The sequence below is a fragment of the Cibotium barometz genome, chromosome 2 (assembly GCF_041138505.1).
Source record: "Cibotium barometz isolate CiBa-2024 chromosome 2, ASM4113850v1, whole genome shotgun sequence".
Lineage (NCBI taxonomy): Eukaryota > Viridiplantae > Streptophyta > Polypodiopsida > Cyatheales > Cibotiaceae > Cibotium > Cibotium barometz.
Window position 1 is genome coordinate 20840797 of NC_141047.1, and position 13817 is coordinate 20854613.

General features: G+C 38.2%; 1 protein-coding gene across 7 annotated transcripts; it reads left to right on the plus strand.

Moving 5' to 3' along the window:
• Positions 1-623: 623 nt before the first annotated feature.
• Positions 624-4913, plus strand: LOC147640797 (protein CYTOSOLIC ABA RECEPTOR KINASE 7-like). Of its 7 annotated transcripts, none has more exons than XM_086815246.1 (8): positions 624-764; positions 1190-1367; positions 1455-1705; positions 1787-1913; positions 2110-2383; positions 2486-2618; positions 2721-2807; positions 4371-4913. In XM_086815246.1, exons 2-8 carry the CDS (start codon positions 1292-1294, stop codon positions 4509-4511), a joined length of 1089 nt encoding a protein of 362 aa, XP_086671372.1. In that variant the 5' UTR covers positions 624-764; positions 1190-1291; the 3' UTR covers positions 4512-4913. The 7 variants fall into 7 exon arrangements, with proteins under 7 accessions (XP_086671372.1, XP_086671361.1, XP_086671350.1 ...); XM_086815235.1 differs by having other exon boundaries at positions 645-764; positions 1175-1367; XM_086815224.1 differs by lacking the exon at positions 624-764 and adding an exon at positions 799-1011 and having other exon boundaries at positions 1175-1367.
• The last annotated feature ends 8904 nt before the right edge of the window (positions 4914-13817 follow it).

A 13817-nucleotide genomic window follows, 5' to 3' on the forward strand; every position in this document is an offset into this window, starting at 1 on the left:
AGCAAAATAAGGACAACTTTTAATTCTATCCGGTTTTTGTTTCCAGAATCTCTACTATATGTCGATTTTAAAACTAAAAAACATCCCTTGAAATAAGGGCTATTTAAATCTCAGCCAATATGGATGGATGGATGTGGTAGGAGAAAAAAAGGAACTTTTGTAAATGGCAGCTTTTGCCTTGTTAATATAAATATAAATACTTAATGTTCCCAAAAATAAGGGCTATTTTAAATCTCAACCATTATTTCTTAATTATGGCTGGTAAAAATACACTAGAATGCCATGCTCACACACATATCCTACTTTTCTTTTTTGTATTGCGAGAGAGGGTACTGAAACACATGCCAGATGATGTACATACACAGGTGCACATGCGATAAAATAAAAGCACTCACACACACACATATGATACCTTTCTTTTTTTGTATCGCAAGAGAGGGTACCGAAATACATGCCACATGTGTAGATTCGAACCGAGTATCGCCCCCGTAAGAAGGGACGCAAGGGGGCTATCGTTGAGCTGTAGAAGAGGAGGCATATGATACCGTTTTAAAACAGTGGGAAAACACACTTAATTATTCTGAAATCTTTTTGACTCACCTTAAAGGGTTGTCTTCATTTGGTGAAAAAAGATTGGTTTTCTTTGGGCCTAAAAATGTAAAGTAGAATATATAATCACATATGATTATTTATTATATACGTCTCTGCAAGGACCGTTTTGTATCGCCATCGCCATCACCAGCTCGCCGTTTTACCCACACAAGGTACGGACCCTAATCTCTCTCTTTCTCTCTTATAGCCAACCATTAGCTACCATTAGCTACCCTAATCACAGCTTAAGCTTTCTCTGTAGTCCAAGAAACCGATTCAGGATTTTTCTCCTGCATGGGTCAAGATTAGGGTTTATTCATGTTTGGATTAGGCCCGGATTAGGGTTACCCCTCGTGTATGGATTAGGCTCAAGACTGGGTTTAGGGTTTCTCGATGTTAGTTTCTGTTTCCTCATTTACAGTTCAGGGTTTCATCTCATACTGGGTTTCTTTTTGTATCGTTGAGGGTTTTATCTCTTCCATTGCTCTGAATTCTCCTTTTTGTATCTAGATCGCAAAGTGTCTGTTAGGGTTTCTAGTAAAATTTCAAATTTTCTGGTTTTGCTTATCAATTGTTAATGCAGTTTTTTTCTCCCAAGGTTTTGAAAGCTGGGAAATAGCCATTTTCTGTTTGGTTGGAAAATGCTGGATAGTATTACCCGAGAGCAGCAGAAGAGATTGAGTACGTGAAGCGTCTACGAATGGGGAACTGCTGCAGTTGTCATCCATATGACGACGACAAGCCTCCGATCGCACGTAGTAACCCTGCAACAAATGGTAATATGGGTATTTTATCTGCATTTTCTGTCCTTCAAGAATCACATGCTCTTACATGCTCTCACATTATTTTCGTAATTCTTTTAGGTAATACAGGTGCTCATATGGGTGATCCTGCAGCTAGGAATACTGCCATGGTAAGCTCACAGCCCATAGAGGCGCCTTTTGTACCATTGGATGATCTAAAGGAGGCAACCGAAAATTTTGGAGCAAAAGCTTTAATTGGTGAGGGCTCATATGGTCGAGTATACTACGCAACTCTCGGTGGGCGGGCAGCTGCTATCAAGAAGCTGGACGTCAACAATCAGCAGGAGTCAGATGACGACTTTCTGTCTCAGGTTGGCGTGCTTTTCTGATGCTGTTGCTATGTGGACAACATTAGTCTCCACACAGCTGATGCTCCATCGTGGCCACTGCAGGTGTCAATGGTTTCAAGACTGAAACACGAGAACGTGGTTGAACTTGTCGGGTACTGTCTTGAGGGTGATCTGCGTATTCTGGCTTATGAGTTTGCAACAATGGGATCTCTGCATGATATTCTTCATGGTGATTATGGTGATGCTTTTCCATTGTACATGAGATGTCTGGAGTTTGGACATGCCTGTTAATAGACTGTTGTAATGAGCCATCTGGGCATCGTACAGCATTTTTCATAACGGGTTTACAATAGCTTCTTCTTCTTCTTCTTCTTCTTTTTTTGGGTTGAGTGGACGTCATAACCAAGCTCTATTATGGTGTGCAGGTCGAAAAGGCGTGCAAGGTGCACAACCGGGGCCGGTTCTTGACTGGATGCAGAGGGTAAAGATTGCGGTGGGTGCTGCAAGGGGTCTGGAATACCTTCATGAGAAGGTGCAACCACCCATCATTCATCGTGACATTAGGTCCAGCAACGTTCTTCTTTTCGATGACTTTACTGCAAAGGTTGCAGATTTCAACCTATCAAATCAGGCTCCGGATATGGCAGCTCGCCTGCACTCGACTCGTGTGTTGGGCACATTTGGTTATCATGCCCCTGAGTATGATGCTTCTTAACTTTTGCCTTCCAATATACATCCTGATTTTACATTCTTGTTTTACATTAAAAAATTTCCCAAAAAAATCTGTGTGTCTTGTTTCAGGTATGCAATGACTGGGCAGCTTACTCAGAAGAGCGATGTGTACAGTTTTGGTGTGGTACTGTTAGAGTTGCTTACTGGAAGGAAACCTGTGGACCACACCATGCCTCGTGGCCAACAGAGCTTGGTCACATGGGTAAGGACTCTTTTGGTCATTTGCAGTTGGTAAACATGAGCTATGCGCTACTGTATGGGGCTTGAATGACTAGGATTTAAAGCATTGTTTATTTTCTTCCAGGCGACTCCTCGACTTAGTGAAGACAAAGTGAAGCAATGTGTGGACCCCAAGATAAAATCAGAGTACCCTCCAAAGGCAGTTGCTAAGGTATTTCTTTCATTCTTGTATGTGGCAAACATCTGCTAAAGCGCTTGAAACGGTGAAAGTGTATTTTGTGTGCTTTTGCTCAATGTGCTGATGCAAGGGACTATAATTTCAAGGTGAGGATCACCAACCTCTGCTAATTAGGGGTTGGCACAAACAAAGTGGAGGCTTCATGACAGAAGCATGTCTTAGTCTGTCTGCACGCAAAAAGCGTGCACGATGAGAAATTAGAAAAGCACTTTCCAAGTCCAAAAGCAAGCACACATAGGGAAAAAGGTAAGTGCTAACAGCACTTATGTAGAGTGAAAAGGGGCAGCTTGTGCAATGGCTACCACGATTATATTTGATATGAACAGACATGGAGCTATACCAACTGCCAAGTTTAAGAATGCTAATGTCAGTTTTGTCCTTCCAAAGGGGGAGTTTGGACTTGCGCGTATGTTTCAAGTGGCCCCCCTTGCCCTTTAAAATCGATGCTCTATAACCAAGCACCAATTGCAAGTTCTGTAACCACCGTTATTTCACTCTCTAAATCTGTGTGGAGGTATCTTAAGAGATGGGAACAAGATGCAGGTTATTCGATATAATCTAAAGAGATGAGATGATTTGGTGAGAGTATGATCTGGGAATATGTGTGCGTGTGTGTGTGTGAGAGAGAGAGAGAGAGACCCGTGTGTAGATGCCTTTACCGGAGAAATACTCTCTATTAAAAAGGTCTCTATCAAAATCAGGAACTTTCTCAATGCTGCCCTAACCTTTAGCCAGCCATTATCTTGACATTAAGTTCAAATGCTCAGGGGCGAGAAGGGAAGCCTGTGATTTGTTCTTACCACTTGTACATGTGGTTATAGGCATGGTTGCATTCTTAGTAGGGATGAGATGTGTTTCACAACAGGGTTGACGGACTCCGGTCCCTCTCCTCAGAACAGTCGATTTGGTGTTCTTGACGACTGCGTGACATTACCTTTGTGGCTGCCAGCAGTGCTGAAACTTGAAAGAAGGCACCTGCACATTCTTTGTGAGGGCCTTTATGGCGAGTGACTTTTTATGTTGGTTTTCAAGCATTGTTTTGAAAGTTTGCATGGCCTTTCCAAGCACGATCAGAGTTTCGACCCTACCACATTTTGTATGCACTTTTTTCAAGTGCATATTCTGAATGAGTTCAATGTTTAAATAGCTGCTAGGGCTTTAACCACAAATCTAAGCACGTAGAGGAGGAGGACCTTCCTGTAAATGGAAACCAGCTCAAGCTAAAACACAATACCAATAAACTTTAAACCCACACCTGGAAGCTCATTTAGAGGCCAAGGGTAATTATGTTATGGACGCCAAAAACTTGTTGAACATCTTTCCTTTGTGTCACTGTGCACCCTTGGCCACGTGTGGACACTTAACCTCATTTGCCCCCCTGTTCTAAAGCTCCCTAAGCTGTTATCTGGATCTTAAATTAAAGAGCAAGAACGGATTGGAAGTTCTTTCAATCTATGATTATTTTGGTCCAGGCATATTAAGTTTTTTTTGTTTTTTGTTTTTTTTTTTTTTGGGGGGGGGGGGGGGTGTTCCCAGATGGCGGCAGTTGCAGCCCTTTGTGTGCAGTACGAGGCCGAGTTTCGCCCCAACATGAGTATCGTAGTGAAGGCATTGCAACCTTTGCTGACTCAAAAACCGATTCAAACAGCAGCTGGTCCTGTGGAATCTCAGACATGATGTTCGCTTGCAGCTTCTCACAGTTGAAGTTGAACAATTTTGTGCGCATCTTCATTAAGCAAGGGGTGGGGTGAGAGGGGGAGGGGGAGGGGGTGGGGGTGGGGGTGGGTTTGCCACTGTCATTGGCAAGGGGTCTCCTAAATTATTCCAAGGTGTAAGGTTTGGATTGCTACTTCAAATGAGCTTTTGTAATATGTGTGTGTGTGTGTGTGAGAGAGAGAGAGAGGTTGCAGGATTGTGAAAATCCAACCTATATGCTTTGTAACAGTATGATCTTGTACTCAATCCCGGCTATGTTTTGTAACAGTACGCTCCTGTAACACAATTATTGTGGTCATAGGTTCATTTTTTTCCAGAATATATAATATAGTATACATACTTGTATTGTATGGTTGTTAGACATCTAGTTGTGCTCCAATCTTGTTTCCTGCAGCTACTTAGGCTGATGATCCTTATAAGACACCCTCCCCGGCTGACTGGTGCTGTAATGAATCTCATTTTCTCAGCTGCTTGTTTGAGAATCTATGCTGTAACTAACAAACAATCTTCTCCAGGAAAAAGATCTCTGCACAAGTGCACCTAAATCACACACCCAGGTAATTAAAGCCTTGAACCCAAATCTCAATTTTAAATATGTCTTATGATTACGTTCCTTTGCTAGTTAATATATCTTGCAATCGTGCTTGAAAGGTTGCATCCCCGTACGTGTACGGAACCGTACGATCCATCCGTGCTGGTATGTGTGTACCCCCTTTGATTTTGGGTCGACAAACGAAATAAATTGTTCCTTGGATTTTTCTCTCAAAACATTTCGTCAATTTCTTTCCGAATTTTTTTAAACAATTTCTCCCGATTCCTCCTAAATTTTTTTTGACACTTTTCTCCAATTTCTCCCAATTTTCCTGAAATTTTCAATTTCTCCCAATTCTCGCATTTCTTTTAATTTAACATTTTTCTTGAATTTAGTTTTTTATTTTTATTTTCCTAATTATTTGTTAAAATTATCCAATTCCTTTGAATTCTTCTAATTGCCTGCGGTTTTTTCTCGTGATTTCTCTGCATTCACCCAAAAAAAAAATCGAGTCCTTAAGTTTCTTATAATCTTTTAATTTCTTGAAATTTTTCTCCAATTGTTCATTATATATCTTGAAAAAGCAAAAAAGTCAATGTACTAAAGGTTACTTATTTTGAGGGGTAAAGTGAAAGCGAAGCTAAGTTTAGCTTAATACATTTCTGCAAGGAATTACTTGAATCTTATTATATAGAAAGATAAGTTCCTCGAAGGATATGGTTTTGGGATGATTTCGAGTATGGGCATTGGGAGGGGAGAGTACTCGAGACCCACAATATATACATTAGAAAGCATCAATCCCCATCAATGAGATACACATATTTGATTTGCATTAGCAAAGTGCCACTATGGGATGGATCGTACGATTCCGTACTAGTATGTGTATACCCCATAGCCCCACACTAGAGTGGGAGAAATGGTACTAGACAATGTCGATGTTTTTGTTGGAAAGAGGTTGTTCGTGATGTCGATGTTTTTGTTGGAAAGAGGATGTCCATGTTTTTGTTGGAGAAAGTGCAGTAGCGCGGGGCTATGGGGCTTATGACGTGCTTGATCCAATGTTTGTGTACAAAGTTATGGCGTTTTGTGAATTTGTACTTTCAATGTACACAAGTTTGGATTAACTTTTTTGGATGCATTTGGATATTTATCAAGGTGTCCCCTGCAAAATTGCTTTTGAGTTTTAGAATGAAAAATATGTTGTGGGGTTGAAGAAGTGGCTTTTCAAGCAAGAAGACTTAACAAGTGTATACTTAAGTTGGCAAGACAAAAATTTACTTGCGTCTCATGAGTGGTAGGGTTATAATGCGACTTTTTCAAGAAATTTTTAGTCGTGAATAACTTGGGTTTTGCACGCAACAAAAGTTTTTAATCTTTTAATAGCAAATTCACTTGGAATGAACTCAAATGATCAATTTAGATTGTGTAAATATTTCAAAATCCTCAAATCTAAAAAATGTTTTGACATGATTTTCTCAAAAAATTCACGGCGTATCTATGAGATGATCATGCGTGAAAAAGTCAAGATAGTTACGTGGTTATTCATGCCAAAATGTTTTTAAGGATAAGAGAATAGTTTTGCCTTAGAGCCGCAAATGCAACTTTCGGCTCTAAGGCAAAATCCAACATGTTTCAGCAAGGCTGAGGTAAGCTCTTGTGTTAAATAGAGTATGAAAACTAGCTGCTATTTAGGTAGATCCAAACTTAGTACACCTCCACTTTGAGAGAGAGAAGCGCTATTGTTGGGCTACAACTCGAAGGCTTGTAAATGCACATTAATCAACAATTTACTTAAAATTGCTCATAATTCTTCACAAATTGAATCAATTGGAGTTTGGTTGTAGATAGTCTCTATAATTTGGCATCAACTTTAGTAATTATCAACCTACATCATATTAACATTTGATTTAAGAATTTAATTCAAGATTGATTATGTTTAGTCCATTAAATCAATTATCTTTCTTTGGATGAATTGGTCACTAAGTAATCAAACACAAGAGTGATGTTGAACTTAACCACGATTAAACAAAAGTTTCTTTACTCAACTATGCACTCTTAGGACGAGAGCTTAATTGGCTTGAATGATGTCATGGAGGCTATATACTTTTTGGAAAAGACAAGATTTTTAAATGACTTGATAAAGGAATGATGGAATAAAAGTCAAATAATGCATAGGTTGTGTCATGTTTTATAACCTATTGTTATATGTTATAACCGGCCCTCCTATGTTATAACCTACGGGTACCACTTATACCTTCCAAAGAGGAGGTGTTAGGTCATCAAGGAGGGGAAAATAGGTCAAAACAATGTATGGCTACCTATATGGTAGTGAGCCAAACCTTGAACAAATGCCTAAATGGACCTAGGATTGTGAAGATGAAAGTTACAATGAAATTTGTACCAAAGATGTGCATATAGTGTAGCTTCACAAGAGCCTCATCTATTTGGTAGCTATAATATGAATTGATACTTATATGTAGGCATACATGTAACATTTTTCTTTGGTTGAAAAGCAATATTTTGGGATTGAAATATCATGTGGGGGAGATATTTTGGGATGGACATACCTCTCATGTGGGGGTATATTTATTGATTGACTCGGTTTGATTTAGAGTATGATACTATTACTTTATCATTGCCATTACTTTAATAATAGATTATTTTCTTACATAGATTTTCTTTATAGTGTGATGCTTTGTAAAGAAGTAGTTCTTCTTATCTCACATGTTTTTAAAAAGTATGGATACATCTATCTATGAAACTAGATGTGATAGTCATGTGATAGTCCTTCTATCACATGCTTTCTAGTGCATCGTGCTTGAGTTGGAACAAAAATTGGTTTGGATTATTATCACATAATTGGTTTGTTATGGGCATGTCATTTTTTTGCACAATAGGTGTTTCTTGCATAAATATTCTTTTGAATGTCATACATACCTATAAAAATAGTAGATTTCTTTCTTGCATAATAGATTTCTTTCTTTCACAAATATTTTTTTGAGTGTCATGCATACCCATAAAAATAGTAGTCCTTTCATCACATGCTTTCTAGTAGCTTATGGACACGTATATGAAACTATGGTTTTTTACTATTGTGCTTCTAATAAAGTTGCATGGACTATTGAGTTCATATTTACAAAGATTATACATAGTAGTTAGTAATTTTGAAGATTCATATAGTACCAATCTAATCATCTCCATGGATATGACTATATAGTTTGGTAACAAAGCTATGCTTTGTGTTGTCCTAGGTTATGAGGTCTTGTATGATAAAGTTGTCCTAGAATATTGATTTTAGATTGCAAAAAATATACATAATTAATTTTAGTATAATATACATAATATTTAGTAATTTTGAAGACTCGTGTAGTGCTATTAAATCAATATCTACGGATATGATTGTATAGTTTTATATACATAATATTTAGTAATTTTGAAGACTCATGTAGTGCTATTAAAGAAATATCTATGGATATGATTGTATAGTTTTGTGACAAAATTAATGAGATAGGCTCAAGACAATGACAAAATTTTGAAATCTCAAAGCTCGAAGCTCAAAGATCACCAAGATGACAACCCCATTTATGATTTTATTTTTACAACTTTAAAGCAATATCTAATCACCTCCATCGATATGATTGCATACTTTTATGAAAAAATTAATGAGATCTTGGCAACAATAGCCTCAAGACAATGACAAAAGCTTGAAAGCTCAAAGCTCAAAGCTCACCAAGCTGACAACCCCATTTATGTTTTAATTTTTACACTCATTTGCTTATCCACCTTTTGTATCTCTACACTTTTTGTTTTGAATATAAAACCCCCTAAATAGCTAAATGTTTCATCCCCTCTTGCATGCATAAGATATGTAAGTCCCTTAATTTTAAAAGCCTTGGATATTTGCAAAGAGAAAGATTCTTTATGTAAATACCCATTGAGTTATTATTGATATTCTCAGAGAGATAGATTCTTTTAATTACCAATTGAGTTATTATGGATAATTATACATGACATTTAACAATGTTTATTATATTTATTGAAATGAGAATAACTTAACATTAGATATTGGTGTGTCTCCTCAAGAGGGGCATAACGATCTTGATATATTTACAAGTGCATACACACCATCGAATTATTTAGTTAAGTTTTTGTTTACTAGAATGGGTGCATTCATTTAGGCCACATCGAATCTTGGAAGATGACATAAGTGATTGGAGTGGAGCCTAATGTCAACATATTGACTCATGTACTAAAACATATGTGGCAATCATCAAAATGAGACAACTATGGTAATTATTCTAGACATTGATTTATAATCTCATTTTGTAAAAGAGACACTTGTAACAAAGAGACATTAATATTTTTAACTTTTGCACTTTAGTCAACTTGTATTTGTGCTATTTAATACACTATTGAAAAATTAAACTTTATAGTACATCATGGCAATAAAGCAATGGTGAATGAGAGAGAAAAGAATGATTGTACGTCTAAAGAATTAATGATTGCTGTAAAGTGAGTACATTGCTACCTTCATTATCTTACTCCATAAAATTAATAGAGTTTACAAAAGCATCATGGGATAAGAAAAGTCAGTGGACATAAATAATTCAATGACTACAGAATCTCCATCTTGTAAGTTGTGTCTTCTCAAAAGATGATGCGTCTTAGGTCTAATTGATATTTTTCATGAACATGCTCTGTCTTAGGTCTCACTGATCACAAATAAAGAAGATCTACTGCACATGCTTTGGCATCACAATTGGTTCATCATTAATATTTGTACATCTTAAAGAGTTGGAAGTATCCATTAACTCGAAACCATAGCCATCAACTTTAACATCTTAAAGAGTTTGAAGTATCCAACTTGACCATATCAACTTTAACCCATGCATTTTTTAATGGTGTTCGATTTGCACACCAAGATGGTGGTAAAAGATCCAAAATCAATCTCTGAAATAAACTCAATGTACCTATATAGATCTCATCGTGTTCTTATCCTTGGCGCTATTATACAATTTCGATGCTCTTCAAGTCATCCCACACGAGAAAGATGGAATCCCAATCCACCTCCGTCGGGTTATTAAAGCCATTGTAAGAAAGAAACATAAGCATATTCAATACTTCCAAGCTTTTGTTTAGGATATTCAAGTACTGGAAAATATCTACAGTCAAATGCAAAAAAAAAAACTATATAAGTGGCATCTTTCATTCATCCAAATACCCAAAAGAGCAGGCATAATTTCAAGCATCTGAGCTACCTCACCCTGTGTGAGAGCCAACGAACATCATGCATCTTTAAAACCTCATGCACTAGCAAATGAAATGCATCAGCAAGCTCTTTGAGTTATGTGTGCCTTTTATATGAACTTCTTATCCACTTGTAAGATTTTCTAGCCACCTTCTCAACAACCTTGAAGATAGGAAAAGGCTCTAATACATCTTTTACTACCAATGCCCTGGCAAATGAACTGCATCTTTAAAACCTCATGCAAGGCAAATGAAATGCATCAGCAAGCTCTTTGAGTTATGTGTGTCTTTTATATCAACTTATTATCCACTTGTAAGGTTTTCTAGCCACCTTCTCAACAAGCTGGAAGATAGGAAAAGGCTCTAATACATCATTTGCTACCAATGCCTCTTGATGAGCAATACAATGTACCCCCACCAAGTGAGGCAGTTCTGTTACAAATTTTGTTACAAAACGAAACCATTCTCTGAACCAACCATGACACTACAACCATCCATGGAAAATCCAACTAGCTTTGATTTTGACAAGTGAATGTCCAAAAGGTAAGCACTAAGGCTTGCATATACATTAGCTGAACCATTACTTGTAGCAAGCAATCTCATGAAGCAATTATGAACTGGGCCATTTTCGTTATTTGTAAGGTATGTGATGCATACAATTATCTAATGATCACACAAAATATTTGTGCTCTCATCCACTATCAAAGAAAATAATGGACTCTCTAAGATTTAAGCACAAATCTTCTCCTAGAAGAAAGTGTGACAAGCTTCTAGAAAAAGCTTTGCTACATATTCATAAGTAAAGGCAACATATGATTGATTCAAAGGAACATTTGATACATTGAAGAACATTAACTCTTGAACATTTTGCTCAAATTCTAACAATGGTTTTTCCCTCATAGCAAGGAAATAAGCCACTTTTTTTTTTCGAACACACCCGGGGCCCACTCAAGTGGGTGGAGCCGATTTCTCCTTACAACAATTAGCCAATTATCATGGTCGGGCAAGGGCCACGTACCATCGGGCAAGAGCCACGAATTAGGCATCCCCCATGACCACCGCGATGAGTCGAGTGCTGGAACAGCGGAGGGGTCTCATATGGATCCTCCTATCTCGGGTGATCCACCACCCGAGGAGGAGGAGTCACTCGAGTGTTCAAGGGGCAAGAGCCCGAGCAACCAAACACATCAAGCGAGCATAGGTGTCCCTTTATAACATGAGAGAGCCTAGTGGGACTTGAACTCATAACCTAGAGGTTACTAGTCACAAGCTTTGACCACTACACTAACTCAGTTGGGACAGGAAATAAGCCACTTGAATGAGCAACTTAATCCTTAAGGCCCTCTTTTCTTCCTCTCCCTAATGCATCATCTACATATGCTTTTCAAGTGACATATTTGTCCTTTTCTCTTTTTCTATCCACATAAGTCTAGCCTTTTGAAGTTCCTTATATTGCTCATGATCTTCTAAGGAAGGCCTTTGCAAGACCTCATTGCCAGTTGTGGCAAACACATTAAACATTCTAAAATGTGTACACCAAAGACAATGTACTCTTTCTCGTCCATTGGCATCATGAGCTGAATAAATCCATTGGAAATACGTCTTCCAATGTTCCTTATATGAACACTGGTATGGATAAATCCATTGGAAATATATCTTCCAATGTTCTTTATATATCTCCATTGGAAATACATCTTCCAATGTTCCTAATATGAACGGTGATATGTCTATTTTTTGGTAGCTTTATCATTAGCAAATCTCCTTTCATGAATCTTACAAACAATACTAATTATGCTAAAAGCTATACATTAGTAGCCCCAGTCAAATTAATTATTAGCATACTTACAAGTTATCTCTAAAACCAACATTAATCATATTCAACAGTACCCCACAAATACCATCAAGATATCAACACTCGTATGAATATCACTATTGTTCCACTGGTCAATCATAATTGATAAATCAACCAATAATGATGATAATCAAATCCATCCAATTTTAATAATAAACAATAACCAAATTGCTAATTAACACCAATCAGAAAATATATATATATTTTTAAAGCTAGAGCCTTAGTAGCTTACCTGTAAGCTGTAGCGTAGAAAGCAGAGCTTAGGGGAGGGTGTTGGGGCAATGCAGCTCAGGTGTGGAGGGGGTGGTACTGTGCTCCCATCCACTGCGCATAGGATTCATGGTTTAGCATCGACAAGGAAGTAAACTACAAACCAACAATCTGATAACACCTGTATTGGCCACCCCAACAACACCTGTATTGTACTCTTGCAGCCAAGAGAGACAGAGAATAGTCTCGTGCCCAAGCCAGAGAGAGTGAGAGTAACAAAGCCTATAAGCATAGCTTCTACTTGCAAGACACCCACCTCTTATTCGAACTCCACGACAGCAAACAATAAGCGCATGGAAGATTTGAACAGATCTCTTGCTATAGAGAAAGCCTAAATTCAAATTTTAAACCTTGGAAATTATCTCGAATAGAGAGAGAGAGAGAGGGGGAGGGAGACAGAGGTGGGCGATCGCGGCCACGCGTGTCAATTTTCAGCCTGCACAGTGTTTGTGTTTGCCCTAATTTCTTCGTGGGCGAGAGAGAAGCAGTTCCATCAGCTGTGTTGTGTTGGAGTTTAACCTTCTTTTCGGAGCCATTCGTGCAAACAGAATTTTCCATTTGGGCAGTGGAGAATTCGCGATCGTGGCCGCGCGCAGATTTATAGCTTACACAGTGTTTGTGCTTGCCCTAATTTCTCTGTGGGTGAGCCTGAAGTGGACGTTTGAGGCTGGACGGCGCTTGAAGATCAGGCTAAAAGACAGAGATAGATCGGAGGTGAATATGAAGGGAAGAAGGCTCATCGGATGCTTTAGGATACCTTACTTCTTGATGCACCTCAGGAAGAGAACCATGAGGTGGCTTTTGACTTTCGAGTTGCACAAGCTAATCAGATCTTGTAGCCATATGTGATGGCAAATCATGTTAGGGCTACCAAGGTTCCAATAGAGGAAGTGGTAGATGCCCGAGTGGAAACATGGCGGTTTGTGACACAAGTGGAATCCTTTTATAACAAGATTGAAATTTTCTTTTTTATTGGACGAATTCCATTTTTCAACAGGATTACAAATTGGTTACATGATTTATTAGATATGGTAATTTTGTAGAGAAGATCTTTGATGGTCCCAAAGGATTCTATGAGGTCCTATTCTCATCCAAAGAAGTTCAAGATTTGGTTATTCAGAAAGTCTTGTCATTTCTAAATGGACAGTTGGTGCATGTTGTACCCTGGCGCCCTATGGTGGCAGAGTATAGAGATATGTTGCACACCAACAAGCATGTCCTATTTGGGTTGAGGTTGTAGACTTTCCATCAAGTATGTGGGAATTGTTACCGTTGGCCATGCGCACTATTGGGGAGGTGTTGGTGGATCCCAAAATGTCGTCTAAGAATAAAACACGATTTGCATGTTGTGGGATATTGGGAAGCC